General features: G+C 49.0%; 1 protein-coding gene and 1 long non-coding RNA gene across 2 annotated transcripts in view; one reads left to right on the top strand and one right to left on the bottom strand.

Moving 5' to 3' along the window:
• Positions 1-21879, bottom strand: part of LOC144671623 (uncharacterized) — a 1108978-nt gene that overhangs the window by 563322 nt on the left and 523777 nt on the right. The window lies entirely within an intron of this gene.
• usp2a (ubiquitin specific peptidase 2a) overlaps positions 7427-21879 on the top strand; it is a 75644-nt gene continuing 61191 nt past the window's right edge. Inside the window, exon 1 of the mRNA XM_078533489.1 lies at positions 7427-8176. Coding sequence (XP_078389615.1) covers positions 7463-8176 — 714 coding nt within the window. The 5' untranslated portion in view covers positions 7427-7462. The remainder of the gene's footprint in view (positions 8177-21879) is intronic.

Genomic DNA, 21879 nt, shown 5'->3' with positions numbered 1-21879 from the left:
GGTTGATTCCCTGGCTTGGTGGTAATGGTAGAGTTGGGGATATGCCGGGCCATGAGGTTACAGATTGTGGTTGTATATAATTCTGCTGCTGCTGATGGCCCACAGTGCCTCATGGATGCCCAGTCTTGAGTTGCTAGATCTGTTTGAAATCTATCCCATTTAGCACGGTGGTAATGCCACACAACACGATGTGAAGGTGGGACTTCATCTCCACAACGACTGTGTGGTGGTCACTCCTACCGATACTGTCATGGACAGATGCATCTGCAGCAGGCAGGTTGGTGAGGATGAGGTCAAGTATGTTTTTCCCTCTTGTTTATTCTCTCACCACCTGCCGCAGACCCAGTCTAGCAGCTATGTCCTTTAGGACTCAGCCAGCTCGGTCAGTAGTGGTGCTACCGAGCCACTCTTGGTGATGGACATTGAAGTCTCCCACCCAGAGTACATTCTGTGCCCTTGTCACCCTCAGTGCCTCCTCCAAGTGGTGTTCAACATGGAGGAGCACTGATTCATCAGCTGAGGGTGGGCGGTACGTGGTAATCAGCAGGAGGTTTCCTTGCCCATGTTTGACCTGATTCCATGAGACTTCATGGGGTCCAGAGTCGATGTTGAGGACTCCCAGGGCAACTCCCTCCCGACTGTATACCACTGTGCCGCCACCTCTGCTGGGCCTGTCCTGCCAGTGGGACAGGACATACCCAGGGATGGTGATGGTGGAGTCTGGGACATTATCTGTAAGGTATGATTCTGTGAGGATGACTATGTCAGGCTGTTGCTTGACTAGTCTGTGAGACAGCTCTCCCAATTTTGGCACATGCCCCCAGATGTTAGTAAGAATGACTTTGCAGGGTCGACAGGGCTGAGTTTGCCGTTGTCATTTCCGGTGCCTAGGTCGATGCCGGGTGGTCCGTCCGGTTTCACTCCTTTTTTGTGACTTTGTAATGGTTTGATACAACTGGGTGTTTTGCTAGGCCATTTCAGAGGTTGTGTAAGAGTCAACCACATTGCTGTGTGTCTGGAGTCACATGTGGCCCAGACCAGGTAAGGACGGCAGATTTCCTTCCCTAAAGGACATTAGTGAACCAGATGGGTTTTTACAACAATCGACAATGGTTCCATGGTCATCATTAGACTTTTAATTCCAGATTTTTATTGAAATTGAATTGCACCATCTGGCGTGGTGGGATTCGAACCCGGGTCTCCAGAACATTACCCTGGGTCCAGAAACAATTCCACTACACCATTGCCTCCTTATAAACGTGTTATTATTAATAAAAGTATTATTAAAGATGTTATAGCAGGAAACTTAGAAAAATTCAAGGCAATCAGGCAGAGTCAACATGGTTTTGTGAAAGGGAAATCATGTTTAAGCAAATTATTGGAGTTCTTTAAAGGAGTAACCTAAATGGGAACTGGTGGATGTACTGTACTTAGATTTCCAGAAGGCCTTTGATAAGGTGCCACATCAAAGGTTTTTGTATAAAATAAAAGCTCATGGTGTAGGGGGAAATATATTGGCTTGGATAGAAGATTGGCTGGTTACCAGGAAGCAGAGAGTTGGTATAAATGGGTCTTTTTCTGGTTGGCAGGATGTGGCGAGTGGTGTGCCACAGAGATTAGTACTGGGACCTCAACTTTTTACAATTTATATAAATGACTTGGATGAAATTTGCTGGCGACACAAAGATAGGTAGGAAAGTAAATTGTGAAGAGGACATAAGGAGGCTACAAAGGGACATAGGTTCGGTGAGTGGAAAAAGACCTGGCGAATGGAGTATAATGTGGGAAATGTGAAATTGTCCGTTTTGGCAGGAAGAATGAAAAAGCTTATTATCTAAATGGTGAGAGATTGCAGATTCCTGAGATGCAGAGGGATCTGGATGTCCTAGTGCATGAATCACAAAAGGTTAGTATGCAGATACAGCAAGTAATTAGGAAAGCTAATAGAATGTTATCATTTATTGTGAGGGGAATTGAATACAAAAGTAGGGAGGTTATGCTTCAGTTGTACAGGGCACTGGTGAGACCACATCTGGAGTATTGTGTACAGTATTGGTCTCCTTATTTAAGGAAGGATGTAAATGCATTAGAAGCAGTTCAGAGAAGGTTTAGCAGACTAATACCTGGAATGGGTGGGTTGTCTTATGAGGAAAGGCTGGACAGGTTAGGCTTGTATCCACTGGAGTTTAGAAGAGTAAGAGAAGATTTGATTGAAACCTTTCAGATCCTGAGGGGTTTTGACAGGGTGGATGTAGAGAGGATGTTTCCTTGTGGGAGAATCTAGAACTAGGGGGTTACTGTTTAAAAATAAAGGGTCGCTCATTTCTTCTCATCACTGGCTTAAATCTTTTTCTCTCAGAGGGTCGTGACTTTTTAGAACTCTCTTCCTGAAAAGGCGGTGGAAGCAGAGTCTTTGAATATTTTTTTGGCAGAGATGGATAGATTCTTGATTAACAAGGGGGTGAAAGGTTATCGGGGGTTGGCAGGAATGTGGCGTTGAGGTTACAATCAGGTCAGCCATGATCTTATTGAATGGCGGAGCAGGCTCGAGGGGCCGAGTGGTCTCCTCCTGCTCCTAATTCATATGTTTGTATATTTGTGACAAACACTCCCAGGACAGGTACAGCACGGGGTGAGATACAGAGTAAAGCTCCCTCTACACCGTCCCCATCAAACACTCCCAGGACAGGTACAGCACGGGGTTAGATACAGAGTAAATCTCCCTCTACACTATCCCCATCAAACACTCCCGGGACACGTACAGCACGGGGTTAGATACAGAGTAAAGCTCCCTCTACACCGTCCCCATCAAACACTCCCAGGACAGGTACAGCACGGGGTTAGATACAGAGTAAATCTCCCTCTACACTGTCCCCATCAAACACTCCCAGGACAGGTACAGCACGGGGTTAGATACAGAGTAAATCTCCCTCTACACTGTCCCCATCAAACACTCCCAGGACAGGTACAGCACGGGGTTAGATACAGAGTAAAGCTCCCTCTACACTGTCCCCATCAAACACTCCCAGGACAGGTACAGCACGGGGTTAGACACAGAGTAAAGCTCCCTCTACACTGTTCCCATCAAACACTCCCAGGACAGGTACAGCACGGGTTAGATACAGAGTAAAGCTCCCTCTACACTGTCCCCATCAAACACTCCCAGGACAGGTACAGCACGGGGTTAGATACAGAGTAAAGCTCCCTCTACCCTGTCTCAACCGGGACTCAAACCACCTGACTGCACCATTTCAATATTCCGCCACCCCCCATTTTCTACAGTAGCTGGTGGTTGAAGTGCTGGGGGGCAGTTTTGTGCTGTTTACCTCCCACATTTTAGTCTAGGGACAACACAGGAGAAACTTTCCTCTCACAGTGTGGGCTGGATGTAGACAGAATGTCTGGAGGAAATTACAGTGACGCACGGTACCTATTGTGTTGTAAGGTGTTTCGATGCTTGGTGTTCGGAGACTGAGGAAGACTAAGCTCACAGCTCTCCCTAAACCTTGTCTCCCCAGCAGTATTTTGAAAGTTAGTGGATCTCCTCCCTCCTTCAGCCTACTGCCCTCTCTCGTACAGTGCCATTGAGCGAGGGCTGATGCTGATGGTAGAGAAGGCAGTGAATGTACAGTGTGCCTGGTTGTGAGGCAATGTTATGTGGACATGATGCAGAAACTGGATGCTTGTGGTGACAGTGTTAGTGCAATAATCCAACACAGGGGGGCAGACTCTGCCTGAGATTCTCCAGCCTCCTGGGGCTGAGGGAGTTGTCAGCATCGAATGCCTCCAGAGCTCAGACTATAAACATGCCCATTATATATAACTATATCCATTATAAGCATTTTGAAACACACTCTGTAATCTCCAGCCATTCTCCGTATCCACAAATTCTCACTGTCTGAACAGACCTGTCTGCCCTGTCCTGCTTCATGAAGCATAAACACTGTCCAAGTGAAAAATGCTTTTTTCTCTCCCTGCCTCCTGTCCTCTATTAATACGACTGTCACCAATTAAATGCCGAATCTACTCCAGAGGCTAGAGCACATAATCCAGGTTCATAATCCTAGTGCATGACTGAGGGAGTGCTGCACTGTCAGAGGGTCAGTACTGAGGGAGTGCTGCACTGTCAGAGGGTCAGTACTGAGGGAGTGCTGCACTGTCGGAGGGTCAGTACTGAGGGAGTGCTGCACTGTCAGAGGGTCAGTACTGAGGGAGTGCCGCACTGTCACAGGGTCAGTACTGAGGGAGTGCTGCACTGTCAGAGTGTCAGTACTGAGGGAGTGCTGCACTGTCAGAGGGTCAGTACTGAGGGAGTGCTGCACTGTCAGAGGGTCAGTACTGAGGGAGTGCTGCACTGTCAGAGGGTCAGTACTGAGGGAGTGCTGCACTGTCGGAGGGTCAGTACTGAGGGAGTGCTGCACTGTCGGAGGGTCAGTACTGAGGGAGTGCTGCACTGTCAGAGGGTCAGTACTGAGGGAGTGCTGCACTGTCAGAGGGTCAGTACTGAGGGAGTGCTGCACTGTCAGAGGGTCAGTACTGAGGGAGTGCTGCACTGTCGGAGGGTCAGTACTGAGGGAGTGCTGCACTGTCAGAGGGTCAGTACTGAGGGAGTGCCGCACTGTCACAGGGTCAGTACTGAGGGAGTGCTGCACTGTCAGAGTGTCAGTACTGAGGGAGTGCTGCACTGTCAGAGGGTCAGTACTGAGGGAGTGCTGCACTGTCAGAGGGTCAGTACTGAGGGAGTGCTGCACTGTCAGAGGGTCAGTACTGAGGGAGTGCTGCACTGTCGGAGGGTCAGTGCTGAGGGAGTGCCGCACTGTCAGAGGGTCAGTACTGAGGGAGTGCTGCACTGTCAGAGGGTCAGTACTGAGGGAGCGCTGCTCTGTCAGAGGGTCAGTACTGAGGGAGTGCTGCACTGTCAGAGGGTCAGTACTGAGGGAGTGCCGCACTGTCAGAGGGTCAGTACTGAGGGAGTGCTGCACTGTCGGAGGGTCAGTACTGAGGGAGTGCTGCTCTGTCAGAGGGTCAGTACTGAGGGAGTGCCGCACTGTGAGAGGGTCATTACTGAGGGAGCGCTGCACTGTCAGAGGGTCAGTACTGAGGGAACGCTGCACTGTTGGATGATAAGTACTGAGGGAGTGCCGCACTGTTGGAGGGTTAGTACTGAGGGAGTGCTGCTTTGTTGAAGGGTCAGTACTGAGGGAGTGCTGCACTGTCAGAGGGTCAGTACTGAGGGAGAGCTGCACTGTCAGAGGGTCAGTACTGAGGGAACGCTGCACTGTTGGATGATAAGTACTGAGGGAGTGCCGCACTGTTGGAGGGTCAGTACTGAGGGACTGCTGCTCTGTCAGAGGGTCAGTACTGAGGGAACGCTGCACTGTTGGATGATAAGTACTGAGGGAACGCTGCACTGTTGGATGATAAGTACTGAGGGAGTGCTGCACTGTTGGAGGGTTAGTACTGAGGGAGTGCTGCTTTGTTGAAGGGTCAGTACTGAGGGAGCGCTGCACTGTCTGAGGTGCTGTCTTTCAGATCAAGTCTGAAACCATCCCCTCAGGTGGGTATAAAAGATCCCACGACCACTACTTTGAAGAAGAGCATTGGTGTCCTGGCCAATTTTCATGCCACAACCCTCATCATTAAATCAGATTATCCAGCCATTGTCCCATTGCCATTTGTGTGATCTCTCCATGCACAAATTGGCTGCCGTGTTTCCTACATTACACAAGTGGCATTCATCAAAATACTTTATTGGCTGTAAATCTCTTTGGGAGGTCCTGAGAAAGGAGCTTATAGAAATGCAAGTCTTTCTGAAGATAGCAGGCCAGCCAGAAGTTTCAGCGACAGCAACTGAGACAGGTGATCTTCCAGAGATGTCCTTCACTCCAGAAGCTCATCTGAGGGTCAGTGAGGTCACCAAATGGCCTGGTTCAGCCTGAGACAGCAGCCAGGGAGAAGAGTGAAATCGGTAGATTGGGAACAGAGTTTGTGTTAGTAGCCCAGAATTAACAAAGGCTTCAACCTGCAAGTGGGATTTAAGTCCCATTGCACAGGTTTTTAATGTTATGTTTGTAAATCGCAGTCAGGTTAGTTGGGTGAAAAGTTGAAATGGTGGTCAGAGGGGGTCAGTCTGATGCTCTGTCCGCCTGGTGATATGGGTTTGGAACGTGAACAATTACAATTTTTTCTTCAAAAGAACAGCTACAACAATTAGAACATGACATCAGATAGTGACCAGGGAAACGAAACCCGGTGAAAGATCACAGGAAAACATACAACCCAGTACCTCCCACATGCTTCAGAATGTGCCATGACTCGTTACAGGCTGGTTAGTGAATGCTAAGCCCTGCGGAGCAGGACAGGGTTAGGGTTTGGTTCCAGTCTGGATATGGGAGGATAGACATTGCCTGAGGAACTGTACCCTAGGAAGGCTCAGTGTCCACAGGAGAGAAATAAGTAATTTACAAATGGATATGGACAGGTCAGCTGAATGGGCCAAAGTTTGGCAGTTGGAGTTTAACGTGGATAAGTGTGAGGTTATCCATTTTGGTCGGAAAAATAAAAAGGTGACTTATTATTTAAATGGAGAGAAACTTCAGAAAGCTTCAGTGCAGAGGGATCTGGGTGTCCTCGTGCATGAATCGCTGAAAGCTAGTATGCAGGTACAGCAGGTCATAAGGAAGGCAAATGGAATTTTGGCATTTATTGCCAAAGGAATAGAGTATAAAAATAGGGAAGTGTTGTTGCAACTGTACAAAGCATTGGTGAGACCGCACCTGGAATACTGTGCACAGTTTTGGTCTCCTTACTTGAGGAAGGATGTAGTTGCACTGGAGGCTGTTCAGAGGAGGTTCACTAGATTGATTCCAGAGGCTTGTCTTATGAGGAGGGATTGAGCAGTTTAGGTCTATACTCGCTAGAGTTTAGAAGGATGAGAGGAGATCTAATTGAGGTATATAAGATGTTAAAGGGGATAGACAAAGTAGACGTGGAGCAGATGCTTCCCCTTGTGGGGCATTCTAGAACGAGAGGCCATAGTTTTAGGCTAAGGGGCGGTAGATTTAAATCAGAGATGAGGAGGAATTACTTTTCTCAAAGGGTTGTGAATCTGTGGAATTCACTACCTCAGAGTGCAGTGGATGCCGGGACGCTGAATAAATTTAAGGAGGAGATAGACAGATTTTTAATTAGTAACGGGTTGAAAGGTTATGGGGAGAGGGCGGGAAATTGGAGTCGAGGCCTAAATGAGATCAGCCATGATCGTAATGAATGGTGGGGCAGGCTCGAGGGGCTGAATTGCCCACTCCTGCTCCTAGTTCTTATGTTCTATGTTCTTATGAGAGGAACTAGTGATGGGGGTAGGGGTGGGGCTGAGCATAACTGTAAATTAAAATTCTAACATGTATTTCTTTTGTCCTCAGTAAATGCCAGGCGTGGCCTGCTGTGTGAGGCCGAGGTTAACATGTCCCGAGTTTCCTCCTCATCTACCACGAAGCGAATTGGGAATTATTCCAGCGCCCTCACCAGCCCACATTATGGCTCCTCGTACCCCAGCTACACCCACAGCCTGGGCTCCGCTTACACAGACAAGGACAAGCTGCTTTATAAGTCGGGGTACAGCAGCAGCTACATCCCCCATGCCAGCTCCAGCCGGTCAGTGAGTAAGTACACCCTGGACCCCGATCGAGGCCGTCAACTCCCTCGTCCTGAGGTGCTGAGCAGACGCAGTGAGAGTTTGAGCCGCGTTCCTCTGAGGGCCTTTCCCAGTGGACTGAGTGGAGGGTACTGTAGCAGCTATGGGTACAGCACAGGGACTGGCCACTCAGCCTACTCCTCTCCCGGGTTGTCTCTGAGCCACAGGAAGTCCATCAGCCAGACAGACTTGAACCGAGACCTGCTGAGCCTCCGCATGGCAGACACGTACCAGTTAAACTCAGTGAAGAGTCCCACCCTGAGCCGGAGTGATACCGATCCCCAGCCTGGGACCTATAGAAGCAGCAGCAGGAGCGAGAACACTGATGTTTACTGTGCCAAGGGTACCGGTGCTTACAGCTTTCCGCGCAGTATGACTCAGGAAACCATAACAGCTTCATTTAAAAGCACCAACCGCTTCAGCCCAGCTTGGGAGAGGACCGGGAGTGGTGGAGGCTGTGGATCACCTGCTCGAGACATGCCGGTAAGTGCAGGCTCAACAGAAAGGTCAGGACAGAGGTGACCGTGGAACCTTACGTAGGACATAAGCATTGGGATCAGGAAGAGGCCATTCAGCCCCTCAAGCCTATTTTCTGTTCAATAAGATTCCAGTTGATCATCTACCTCAATTTCACCTTCCTGCACTATTCCCCATATTCCTTGAATCCCTTGGTAGCCACAAATCTATTGATCCCAGGGCTTGAATCTACTCAGAGGCGGAGGATCCACAGCTTCTCTGGGGTAGAGAATTCAAAACATCCACAATGTTTTGAGTGAAGAAATTTCTCCCCATCTCAATCCTAAATGATTGGCCCCTTATCCTGAGACTGTGCCCCCTGCCCCCCCCTTAGTTTTAGACTTGACCAGTCAGGGGAAGCAGCCTCTCAGCTTCTGCCCTGTCAAACTGGAAGAATTTTTAAAACTTTTCAATGAGATCGCCTCTCAAACTCCCGACTTTATTGGTTCTTTCTACTCAATCACTCATCAATAGGACACTCCTGTCATTTCAGGAATCAATCTAATGAACCCTCATTGCAAACCCTTTCAGAGCTGCAGCTGTAATCTCATCAAAGCCTTGCAAAACAGAAGGAGGCCATTCAGCCCATCGTACCTGTACTGGCTGTTTGGTAGAGCTATCCAATTAACCCCAGCGCCTTGCTCTTTCCCCATGACCCTGCAACGTTTTCCCCGTCATTATCCAATTCCTTTTCGAAAGTTACTATTGAATTGGCTTCCACCGCCCTTTCAGACAGCGCGTTCCAGATCATCATAACTCACTGAGCAGCTAAAAACAACCTGTGAGCGGTGTCAGTATCTTCAGGAAGGGGAGAGAGGTAATTTTACAAATTTACAAAATAAAATCCGGGACATCAGTCTGCCGAATGAGCTGGGGTGAGAAGCTGAGCGAGTGATGTGAAGGTGTACTGCACTGGGAAGTACGTGTCCGTGTAGCAGTTTAACAGTTCAGTGTGAAATGGGATTTCATTTCCTGGCGCTACAGGAGTGTTTTGGGGAATAGTTCACAGACCCCAGTCCTGGTGAGAGCTTGGCCCTTGCTGAAGGCAAGCTTCAACCTAAACAAAATACGATTTAAACGTTTATCTTCTCCCTGTGTGCAGTGGGGTGACATCCCTGGGCATTTTTGTCTTGGCTCAGAAACCTTTAATCAAACAAGACTGTGGCTACCAGAAAGAACGAACTTTCACCACCTCAGGATGACCCACAGTGCTTTACAGCAAATGAAGTACTTTCTGAAGTGTAGTCTCTGTTGTAATATAGGAAACACAGCAGCCAATATTTACACAGGTTGAGCTCCCACAAACAACAATAAGACAGTCACCAGATAATCTGTTCTAGTGATGATGGTTGAGGGGTAAATATTGGCTAGTACACCGGGGAGAATTACCCTGCCCTTCTTCAAAACAGGGCATTGGCAACAACCCAAAAGAGCAGACAGGACATCAGCTTAACATCTAACACCGCAAAACTGCACCTCCAACAGTGCAGTATTTCATCAGTACTGACCCTCCGACAGTGCAGCACTCCCTCAGTACTGACCCTCCAACAGTGCAGCACTCCCTCAGTACTGACCCTCCAACAGTGCAGCAATCCCTCAGCACTGACCCTCTGACAGTGCAGCAATCCCTCAGTACTGACCCTCTGACAGTGCAGCACTCCCTCAGTACTGACCCTCCAACAGTGCAGCAATCCCTCAGCACTGACCCTCTGACAGTGCAGCACTCCCTCAGTACTGACCCTCTGACAGTGCAGCACTCCCTCAGTACTGACCCTCTGACAGTGCAGCACTCCCTCAGTACTGACCCTCTGACAGTGCAGCACTCCCTCAGTACTGACCCTCCAACAGTGCAGCAATCCCTCAGCACTGACCCTCTGACAGTGCAGCACTCCCTCAGTACTGACCCTCTGACAGTGCAGCACTCCCTCAGTACTGACCCTCTGACAGTGCAGCACTCCCTCAGTACTGACCCTCCGACAGTGCAGCGCCCCCTCAGTACTGACCCTCTGACAGTGCAGCACTCCCTCAGTACTGACCCTCTGACAGTGCAGCACTCCCTCAGTACTGACCCTCCGACAGTGCAGCACCCCCTCAGTACTGACCCTCTGACAGTGCAGCACTCCCTCAGTACTGACCCTCTGACAGTGCAGCACTCCCTCAGTACTGACCCTCTGACAGTGCAGCACTCCCTCAGTACTGACCCTCTGACAGTGCAGCACTCCCTCAGTACTGACCCTCTGACAGTGCAGCACTCCCTCAGTACTGACCCTCCAACAGTGCAGCACTCCCTCAGTACTGACCCTCCAACAGTGCAGCAATCCCTCAGCACTGACCCTCTGACAGTGCAGCACTCCCTCAGTACTGACCCTCTGACAGTGCAGCACTCCCTCAGTACTGACCCTCCAACAGTGCAGCAATCCCTCAGCACTGACCCTCTGACAGTGCAGCACTCCCTCAGTACTGACCCTCTGACAGTGCAGCACTCCCTCAGTACTGACCCTCTGACAGTGCAGCACTCCCTCAGTACTGACCCTCTGACAGTGCAGCACTCCCTCAGTACTGACCCTCCAACAGTGCAGCAATCCCTCAGCACTGACCCTCTGACAGTGCAGCACTCCCTCAGTACTGACCCTCTGACAGTGCAGCACTCCCTCAGTACTGACCCTCTGACAGTGCAGCACTCCCTCAGTACTGACCCTCCGACAGTGCAGCGCCCCCTCAGTACTGACCCTCTGACAGTGCAGCACTCCCTCAGTACTGACCCTCTGACAGTGCAGCACTCCCTCAGTACTGACCCTCCGACAGTGCAGCACCCCCTCAGTACTGACCCTCTGACAGTGCAGCACTCCCTCAGTACTGACCCTCTGACAGTGCAGCACTCCCTCAGTACTGACCCTCTGACAGTGCAGCACTCCCTCAGTACTGACCCTCTGACAGTGCAGCACTCCCTCAGTACTGACCCTCTGACAGTGCAGCACTCCCTCAGTACTAACCCTCTGACAGTGCAGCACTCCCTCAGTACTGACCCTCTGACAGTGCAGCACTCCCTCAGTACTGACCCTCTGACAGTGCAGCACTCTCTCAGTACTGACCCTCTGACAGTGCAGCACTCCCTCAGTACTGACCCTCTGACAGTGCAGCACTCCCTCAGTACTGGCCCTCTGATAGTGCGGCACTCCCTCAGTACTGACCCTCTGACAGTGCAGCACTCCCTCAGTACTGACCCTCTGATAGTGCGGCACTCCCTCAGTACCACTTGGAATGTCAGCCTTGGTTTTTGTGCTGAGTCTCTTGAGTTGGATTTGGATCCATGAGTTTTTGACCCAGAGGTGTGATGCATCCCACTGAGAGCCACGGTGAAAATTCCCCAGTCTCTGAGCTGAGTGTTGGTGGGTGTAGAATATTTTTGAGCCTCAAACAAAATTTTCTACTTCTCTCAATGTCGTCTCCCACTCTGCTGCGGCCGGTCAGATAAACCTCCGCGTGGGCCAATGGGAACTGAAAGTGCAGAGACTGGGGGGAATTAACCAATTAATGGGGATGATGTTGCAGGATCTGAAAGGAGTTAAAAGTATAATGTGTACCATGTATCGTGTATATTTTGCTGCACCCTCGATACTGACACCGCATCGGTTGGATCCATCAACAGGCTGCAGTGCACAGAAACAGGGTCAAGGCAGCCAGTGTGTAACCACTAACACTCAGCACAACCTCGTTCAATCTGTGCTTATTTTTATGAAATAAAATGCAAAGAGGCACAAAATGGGACAGATTATTAAACATGATCATTGAGGAGTGTGAGAGTCAGTCAGTAAGTGTGCAGCTGTGAATGAGGGACATTTTCCTATCCTACTGGAGGTAAAAACAAAGAATTGTGAGGAGGATGGAAAAGACCATTTGACCAACTGAGCACATCCCTGTTCACAAATTAACCTCCTCTGAGCACCACTTCTCTCTCGAGCTATCCCGTCCGTACTCTCCAGCTCAGTCTTGTCTTCTTGCTCATTTATCCTGTGACACTTCAGTCCCCATCACTTAAAAACCGCAGCTGTTTATTTTTTTCGAAATTCATTCACAGGTGTTGCTGACAAAGCCAGCATCTGTCGCCCACCCCTAACTCAGGCAAAAAGCAGAAAGCATTTCCATAACACTATTGTCAATGACTAAGATGCCTCTCACAGCGGCAGCCTCCTATCTGGTAAGACAATGGTTTGTGCTGTGGTGGTAACTCTGTATTAGGCGTTGGCTGGTGTGACTCGGGAGCCTCACTCTGACAGTCTCTGTGGTATTCGCTGCAGAGGAAGAGGAAGGGCTGAGAAGGTGCACGATTCCCTGAGTCACGATTGTCATTGACTGTCTCCCTGTCAGTGTCGATGTCCGCTACCTTCAAATCTCACTTGCCCTTGCAGCGGAGGTTTGGATGCCCAGGAAGTTGTGGTCCGGTGGTCAGTTCCCTGTACAGAAAGTCTCTGGGTGGATGGCTGTTTTCCATCTGATGAAGGTGGCTGAGCCACTGCAGACGGTTGGTTTAGCGGTGAGTGTTTGCCAGTAGAATGAGCACACTCCGGGATCTCCAAGTTGGCGTCCTTGTCCTGCCAGGAGATGCCAAGGATACGCCTGAGACAGTGAAGGTGGAAACTGTTCAGTCTGTTCTCCTGAGCAGCGTATGTTGCCCAGGTCTCACCCCAGTGAAGATTGCGCTGAGGATACAGGATCGGTAGCCTCGCAGTTTGGTGTTCTCGGTCAGGTTCTGTTGTTCCACACTCTCTTGCTCAGCTTGGACATAACAGCTGCAGCTTTTGCGATGTGTGTTGATTTCAGTATTCAGTGATTCTGTAATCTAGTGTCAGATTTTTCTGATTGGGGAGCCTCAAAATGTGAACCTATCAACAACCTCCAGCGTCACATTGTCAATACTGATAGATGGCAGTATGGTAACATCCTGGACCACAACATGACGCTGTTCACAGTGACACTAAACCAACAAGACATTCACTACATTTTGCCACAGCCCTCGGTGTGAGAAGCATGCAGAGCATTACATAACTATAGTGTAGCGTACAGCAGGTCAGAATTGTACAACTCCAAGTCCCAGTGATTGGAGTGGGGCAGGGCAGAGTAATAAGCTATGAAAGAGATTCACAAGCCTGAAACAGAACTCCTTGAAGTACCCGTTAAGGAAAAGTGTTCCTGTGAGGTTTACAGACAAACAACATAGATTGATGTAAAACACCCAACCCACACAGTGATGATCCGCACTAACACTCCCACTCCAAGCCCTTTACATTTTTAAAATTCATTCATGGGATGTGGACATCACTGGCTGGGCCAGCATTTATTGCCCATCCCTAATTGCCCTTGAGAATGTGGTGGTGAGCTGCCTTCTTGAACTGCTGCAGTCCATGTGGTGTAGGTACACCCACAGTGCAGTTAGGGAGGGAGTTCCAGGATTTGGACCCAGCGACAGTGAAGGAACGGCGATATATTTCCAAGTTAGTACCGTGTGTGTCTTGGAGGGGAACTTCCAGGTGGTGGTGTTCCCATCTATCTGCTGCCCCTGTCCTTCTATATGGTAGAGGTTGTGGGTTTGGAAGGTGCTTTCGAAGGAGGCTTGGTGAGTTTCTGCAGTGCATCTTGTAGATGGTACACATTGCTGCTACTGTGTGTCGGTGGTGGAGGGAGTGAATGTTTGTGGATGGGGTGCCAATCAAGCGGGGCTGCTTTGTCCTGGATGGTGTGAAGCTTCTTGAGTGTTGTGGGAGCTGCACTCATCCAGGCAATTGGAGAGTATTCCATCATACTCCTGAATTGTGCCTTGTAGATGGTGGACAGGATTTGGGGAGTCAGGAGGTGAGTTACTCTCTGCAAAATTCCCAGCCTCTGACCTGCTCTTATAGCCACAGTATTTATGTGGCTGGTCCAGCTCAGTTCCTGGTCAATGGTAACCCCCAGGATGTTGATAGTGGGGGATTCAGTGATGGTAATGCCATTGAATGTCAAGGGGCGATGGTCAGATTCTCTCTTGTTGGAGATGGTCATTGCCTGGAACTGGTACTTGTCACCTACCATTCTAAGCTTGAGTGTTGTCCTGGCTTAGCTGCATTTGGACGTGGACTGCTTCAGTATCTGAGGAGTTGTGAATACTGCTGAACATTGTGCAATCATCAGCGAACATCCCCACTTCTGACCTTATGATGGAAGGAAGGGCATTGATGAAGCAGCTTAAAATGGTTGGGCCGAGGACACTACCCTGAGGAACTCCTGCAGTGATGTCCTGGAGCTGAGATAATTGATATCCAACAACTACAATCATCTTCCTTTGGTATGGTTCCAACTCGTGGAGAGGTTTCCCCCGTGATTCCCATTGACCCCTGTTTTGGTAGGATTTCTTGATGTCACACTCGGTCAAACACTGTCATGATGTCAAGGGCAGTGACTCTCGCCTCACCTCTGGAGTTCAGCTCTTTTGTCCACGTTTGGACTAAGGCTATAATGAGGTCAGGAGTTGAGTGGCCCTGGGAGAACCCAAACTGGGCATCAGTGATCAGCTTATTGCTAAGCAAGTGCTGCTTGATAGAACTGTTGATGTCCCCTTCCATCACTTTGCCGATGATCAAGAGTAAACTGATGGGCGTTTATTTTCCTGGTTGGATTTGTCCCGTATTTGTGGACAAGACATATCTGGGCAAACTTCCACACAGTCTAGTAGATGCCAGTGTTGTAGCTGGGCTGGAACAGTTTGGCTAGGGGCACAGCTAATTCTGGAGCACAAGTTGTCAGTACTATTGCCGGAATATTGTCAGGGCCCATAGCCTTTGCAGTATCCAGTGCCTTCAGCTGTTTCTTGATATCACATGGAGTGAATTGAATTGGCTGAAGACTGGCATCTGTGATGCTGGAGACCTCTGGAGGAGGCTAAGATGGATCATCCACTCGACACTTCTGGCTGAAGATTGTAGCAAATGCTTCAGCCTTATCTTTTGCACCGATGTGCTGGGCTCCTCCATCATTGAGGATGGGGATATTTGTGGAGCCTCCTCCTCCAGTGAGTTGTTTACTTGTCCACCACCATTCACGACTGGATGTGGCAGGACTGCAGAGCTTAGATCTGATCTGTTGTGGAATTGCTTAACCCTGTCTATCACTTGCTGCTTATGCTGTTTGGAATGCAAGTAGTCCTGTGTTATAGCTTCACCAGGTTGACACCTCATTTTTAGGTATGTCTGGTGCTGCTCCTGGCATGCCCTCCTGCACTCTTCATTGAACCAGGGTTGATCCCCTGGCTTGATGGTAATGGTAGAGTGGGGGATATGCTGGGCCACCAGGTTACAGATTAGGTTACAGATTGTGGTTGTATATAATTCTGCTGCTGCTGATGGCCCACAGCGCCTCATGGATGCCCAGTCTTGAGTTGCTAGATCTGTTCGAAATTTATCCCATTTAGCACAGTGGTGGTGCCACACAACACGATGGAGGGTATCCTCAATGTGAAGGTGGGACTTCGTCTCCACAAGGACTGTGTGGTGGTCACTCCTACTGATACTGTCATGGACAGATGCATCTGCAGCAGGCAGGTTGGTGAGGATGAGGTCAAGTATGTTTTTCCCTCTTGTTGGTTCCCTCACCACCTGATGAAGACCCAGTCTAACAGCTATGTCCTTTAGGACTTGGCCAGCTTGGTCAGTAGTTCAGGGCATAGAATCTATACCCTCAGTGCTTCCTCCAAATGGTGTTCAACATGGAGGGGCACTGATTCATCAGCTGAGGGAGGGCGGTACGTGGTAATCAGCAGGAGGTTTCCTTGCCCATGTTTGACCTGATGCCATGAGACTTAATGGGGTCCAGAGTCGATGTTGAGGACTCCCAGGGCAACTCCCTCCCGACTGTATATCACTGTGCCACCACCTCTGCTGGGCCTGTCCTGCCGGTGGGACAGGACATACCCAGGGATGGTGATGGTGGTGTCTGGGACATTATCTGTAAGGTATGATTCTGCAAGGATGACTATGTCAGGCTGTTGCTTGACTAGTCTGTGAGACAGCTCTCCCAATTTTGGCACAAGCCCCCAGATGTTAGTAAGGAAGATTTTGCAGGGTTGACAGGGTTGAGTTTGTCATTGTTGTTTCCGGTGCCTAGGTCAATGCCAGGTGATCCGTCCGGTTTCATTATTACTTTTAGACTTCGTAGCGTTTTGATACAACTGAGCGTCTTGTGAGGGCAGTTAAGAGTCAACCACATTGCTGTGGGTCTGGAGTCACATGTAGGCCAGGCCAGGTAAGGAGCAGATTTCCTTCCCTAAATGTCATTAGCGAACCAGATGGGTTTTTACAACAATCAACAATGGTTCCATCGTCACAATTACTGAGAAAAGCTTTTCATTCCAGATTTATGAATTGAATTCAGATTCCACCAGTTACTGTGGTTGGTTTTGAATCCATATCCTCAGATTATTAGCCTGGGCCTCTGCATTAATAGTCCACTGACATTCCCACTATACTGCCATCGGCTTTACACATAGCACGTTCCCACAAATGTTCATGTAATAATGACCTGATGACCTGTTTTTAGTGATGTTGGTTGAAGATAATTATCGGCTTCGAGACTGGCGAGAGCTGCACAGAATAGCACCATGGGATCTATCACATATACCTGAGAGGGCAAACTGGGCCTTGGTTTGTCTCATGCAAGAGACAGCACTTCCAACAGTGCAGCACTCCCTCAGGGCTGACCCTCACTGACCCTCTGACAGTGCAGCACTCCCTCAGTACTGACCCTCTGTCAGTGCAGCACTCCCTCAGTACTGACCCTCTGACAGTGCAGCATTCCCTCAGTACTGACCCTCCGACAGTGCAGCACTCCCTCAGTAATGACCCTCTCACAGTGCAGCACTCCCTCAGTACTGACCCTCTGACAGTGCAGCACTCCCTCAGTACTGACCCTCTGACAGTGCAGCACTCCCTCAGTACTGACCCTCTGACAGTGTGGCACTCCCTCAGTACTGATCCTCCGACAGTGCAGCACTCCCTCAGTACTGACCCTCCGACAGTGCAGCACTCCCTCAGTACTGACCCTCTGACAGTGCAGCACTCCCTCAGTATTGACCCTCCGACAGTACAGCGCTCCCTCAGTACTGATCCTCTGACAGTGCAGCACTCCCTCAGTACTGACCCTCTGACAGTGCAGCACTCCCTCAGTACTGACCCTCTGACAGTGCAGCGCTCCCTCAGTACTGACCCTCTGACAGTGCAGCACTCCCTCAGTACTGACCCTCTGACAGTGCAGCACTCCCTCAGTACTGACCCTCTGACAGTGCGGCACTCCCTCAGTACTGACCCTCTGACAGTGCGGCACTCCCTCAGTACTGACCCTCTGACAGTGCAGCACCCCCTCAGTACTGACCCTCTGACAGTGCAGCACTCCCTCAGTACTGACCTTCTGACAGTGCAGCACTCCCTCAGGACTGTAATAGAGCATCAGTCTGGATTCTGTGTGGATGTCTCTTTAGACTTGAATCTGTGGTATAGGGTCTGGTATATACAGGGTTAATAGGGAACTGCCCACATAGTGAAGTAATAAGGCACATGACCCAGAACTAGGGTGAATGTGCTGTTGGCCAGAGATGTGTTAAGACCTAGACTTGGAGATAGTTCCTTGCCTGTGCCCATGACTGTATATCTGTATATAGTTACAGGTAGTTAATAGAGACTTTGCTGTTAACAGACAGGAGACTGTGAAGACTTCCTTAATAGACACGTTCTAACCAACACCATTACAACAGACTCCAGGACCTTCTGATTCAGAAGTACCCCCTGAGCCCCGATAGCCTGTGAGCCGACAGTTTGCCCACAGGAGTAAAAGTATCCGGGTGTTTTGGACATTGTAGCCAGCAGCCATTTATCTAACCTGCATCTGTCGGCAGTGTTCTGCATTCCAGGCACTCACTCACCTGCTAGTGACAGCCATGCATGAATTAAACATCCAGACATGCCTCCAACAATCTAAAGTGAATTTAAAGCAGCCACTGTTTCTCATCAGTGGAGTGGAAAGGGATGTGGGTTTGATTTGTGGGACATTACAAAGACACAGCGAGTCCCCAGGCTGACTCGAGTACCAGGGTAGACAGCACATGGGTGCAACCCAGCTGGTGGCCTATTGTTACTGCCTTGGTCACACAGCAACAGGAGGCCATTCAGTCCCATCGGCTTGTTTGCCCTCAGCATCCTGTCTCACTGACTGTATCTGTACTGATGTTAATGCAGCTCCCTCACACTTGGCCTGTTACCCCTGCAGTCGGGGCCATTAGACAGTTTTCTTATTGTGAACCTGCTCCTCTCTCTCTCTCTCTCTCTATGGTCATCCTTGATATTCTCACTGCATCAGCAGCTCCACTCTGTCCCCACTCCACTCATTACATGTATATTTCCTCATTACATTGAAGAAAGTTAAAAGCATGAATTATCTTCAGCTAAAGTTTAGATGTTGTTTTATATTTGCCAGTGATGGTTGAGGTGCAGCAATCTAGTGTAACAGATTGCCTGTTTTTTACAGTTACTCCTGGCTGTGTGAGACTGACCTCTGTTGTGAGCTTGTGGTTTCTGGGACCAGTCAGTCTGGGCTGTTTTCAGCTGGGGATTGTCCAGTGACCATTCTCCCCTTTATTCACTGTCAGACAGAGAACTCACTTTACCAGAAAACTTCCAAATGCAGAGCGGAAACATGGGAAAGACAACAATTCCTGCCATGAATTGGAACAAGTCTTCATTCAGGCTGACACTGACCTTAATCTCTCTCCCTCTCTGTTGGCAACGGGTGAACTTAAATGCAGTTAATTTACGGGGACCTGTCACAGCTGGGAGGGAAAATTTGGCAAACCAGCCAAACAACCCTGGTGGAACCAGAAAAACCCAGCCCTGGTATTTAAAGATAATCACAGTAATGGTGACCCTGAAAGTTCCAGACTATTATAAAAACCCATCTGGTTCACTAATGTCCTTTAGGGAAGGAAATCTGCTGTCCTTACCTGGTCTGGCCTACATGTGACTCCAGACCCACAGCAATGTGGTTGACTCTTAACTGCCCTTGAAATAGCTTCAATTGCATTCAAGAAGGTGGCTCATCATCACCTTCTCAAGACCATAAGACCATAGGATATAGGAGCAGAAGTAGGCCATTCGGCCCATCAAGTCTGCTCCACCATTCATTGAGATCATAGCTGATCTGATAATCCTCAACTCCATTTTCCTGCCTTTCCCCATAACTCTTTATTCCCTTACTGGTTAAAAATCTGTCCATCTCAGCCTTGAATATACTTAACGACCCAGCCTCTACAGCCCTCTGCGGTAAAGAATTCCACAGATTAACTACGCTCTGAGAGAAGAAATTCCTCCTCATCTCTGTTTTAAATGGGTGACCCCTTAATCTGAGATTATGCCCTCTGGTCCTAGACTCTCCCACAAGGGGAAACAACCTCTCAGCACCTATCCTGTCAAGCCTCCCAAGAATCTTATATGTTTCAATAAGGTCGCCTCTCATTCTTCTAAACTCCAATGAGTACAGGCCCAACCTACTCAACCTCTCCTCATAAGAAAATCCCTCCATACCCGGGATCAACCTAGTGAACCTTCTCTGGACTGCCTCCAAAGCCAGTATATCTTTCCTTAGATAAGGGGATCAAAGTTGTTCACAGTATTCTAGGTGTGGTCTAACTAGTGCCTTGTATATTTTTAGCAAGACTTCCCTATTTTTATACTTCATTCCCTTTGAAATAAAGGCCAACATTCTATTTGCCATCCCTATTACCTGCTGAACTTGTATGTTAGCTTTTTGGGATTCATGCACGAGGACCCCCAAATCCCTCTGTGCTGCAGCTTTCTGCAGTCTTTCTCCATTTAAATAATATTCAGCTCCTCTATTCTTCCTGACAAAGTGCATAACCTCACATTTTCCCACATTATATTCCATCTGCCAAGTTTTGCCCACTCACTTAACCTGTCTATATCCCTCTGTAGACTCCTTGTGCCATTCTCACCACTTGCCTTCCCACCTATTTTTGTGTCATCCACAAATTGGTGATAGTACATTCACTTCACTCATCTAAATCATTAATATATATTGTAAATAATTGTGGCCCCAGCACTGATCCCTGTGGCACTCCACTAGTTACAGGTTGCCATCCTGAAAATGCCGCCCTTATCCCAATTCTCTGTCTTCTATTAGTTAGCCAATCCTCTATCCATGCTAATATACTACCCCCAACACCATGGGCTCTTATCTTATTAAGTAGCCTTATCTGTGGTCAAATGTCTTTTGGAAATCCAAATATATTACATCTACTGGTTCCCCTTTATCTATCCTGCTTGTTACCTCCTCAAAGAATTCTAATATGTTTGTCAGGCATGATTTCCCCTTCATGAAGCCATGTTGACTCTGCTGGATTATATTATGTATTTATAAGTGCTCTGCTATTACATCCTTTATAATAGACTCCAACATTTTCCCAATGACGGATGTTAAACTAACTGGCCTATAGTTACCTGTTTTTTTGTCACCCTCCCTTTTTGAATAAGGGTGTTACATTGGCAGTTTTCCAATCCTCTGGGACTTTCCCAGAATCTAAGGACTATTGGAAGATTACTACCAGTGCATCCACTATCTCTGCAATTATTTCCTTTTAATATCCTAGGATGCAACCCATCAGATCCAGGTGATTTATCGGACTTTAGCCCCATTAGGATACGCTCACCACCTTCTCACATCATCTCTCTCTCCCAGCTCTCTGCGTTACTGATTGTATCTCTACTGATGTTAATCCAGCTCCCTCACACTGTCACTCAGTAACCCCTCTCTCCCCAGCGCCCTGTGTTACTGACTGTATCTCTACTGGTGTTAATCCAGCTCCCTCACACTGTCACTCAGTAACCCCTCTCCCCCCAGCGCCCTGTGTTACTGATTGTATCTCTACTGATGTTAATCCAGCTCCCTCACACTGTCACTCAGTAACCCCTCTACCCCCAGCACCCTGTGTTACTGACTGTATCTCTACTGATGTTAATCCCGCTCCCTCACACTGTCACTCAGTAACCCCTCTACCCCACCAGCGCCCTGTGTTACTGACTGTATCTCTACTGATGTTAATCCAGCTCCCTCACACTGTCACTCAGTAACCCCTCTCCCCCCAGCGCCCAGTGTTACTGACTGTATCTCTACTGATGTTAATCCCGCTCCCTCACACTGTCACTCAGTAACCCCTCTCCCCCCAGCGCCCTGTGTTACTGACTGTATCTCTACTGATGTTAATCCCGCTCCCTCACACTGTCACTCAGTAACCCCTCTCCCCCAGCGCCCTGTGTTACTGACTGTATCTCTACTGATGTTAATCCCGCTCCCTCACACTGTCACTCAGTAACCCCTCTCCCCCCAGCGCCCTGTGTTACTGACTGTATCTCTACTGATGTTAATCCCGCTCCCTCACACTGTCACTCAGTAACCCCTCTCCCCCAGCGCCCTGTGTTACTGACTGTATCTCTACTGATGTTAATCCCGCTCCCTCACACTGTCACTCAGTAACCCCTCTCTCCCCAGCACCCTGTGTTACTGACTGTATCTCTACTGATGTTAATCCCGCTCCCTCACACTGTCACTCAGTAACCCCTCTCTCCCCAGCGCCCTGT

The sequence above is a fragment of the Cetorhinus maximus genome, chromosome 2 (assembly GCF_964194155.1).
Source record: "Cetorhinus maximus chromosome 2, sCetMax3.hap1.1, whole genome shotgun sequence".
NCBI classification, from domain to species: Eukaryota; Metazoa; Chordata; class Chondrichthyes; order Lamniformes; family Cetorhinidae; genus Cetorhinus; species Cetorhinus maximus.
The sequence above is the reverse complement of the archived record's forward strand: the minus strand, read 5'-3'. Positions and strand labels throughout refer to the sequence as shown.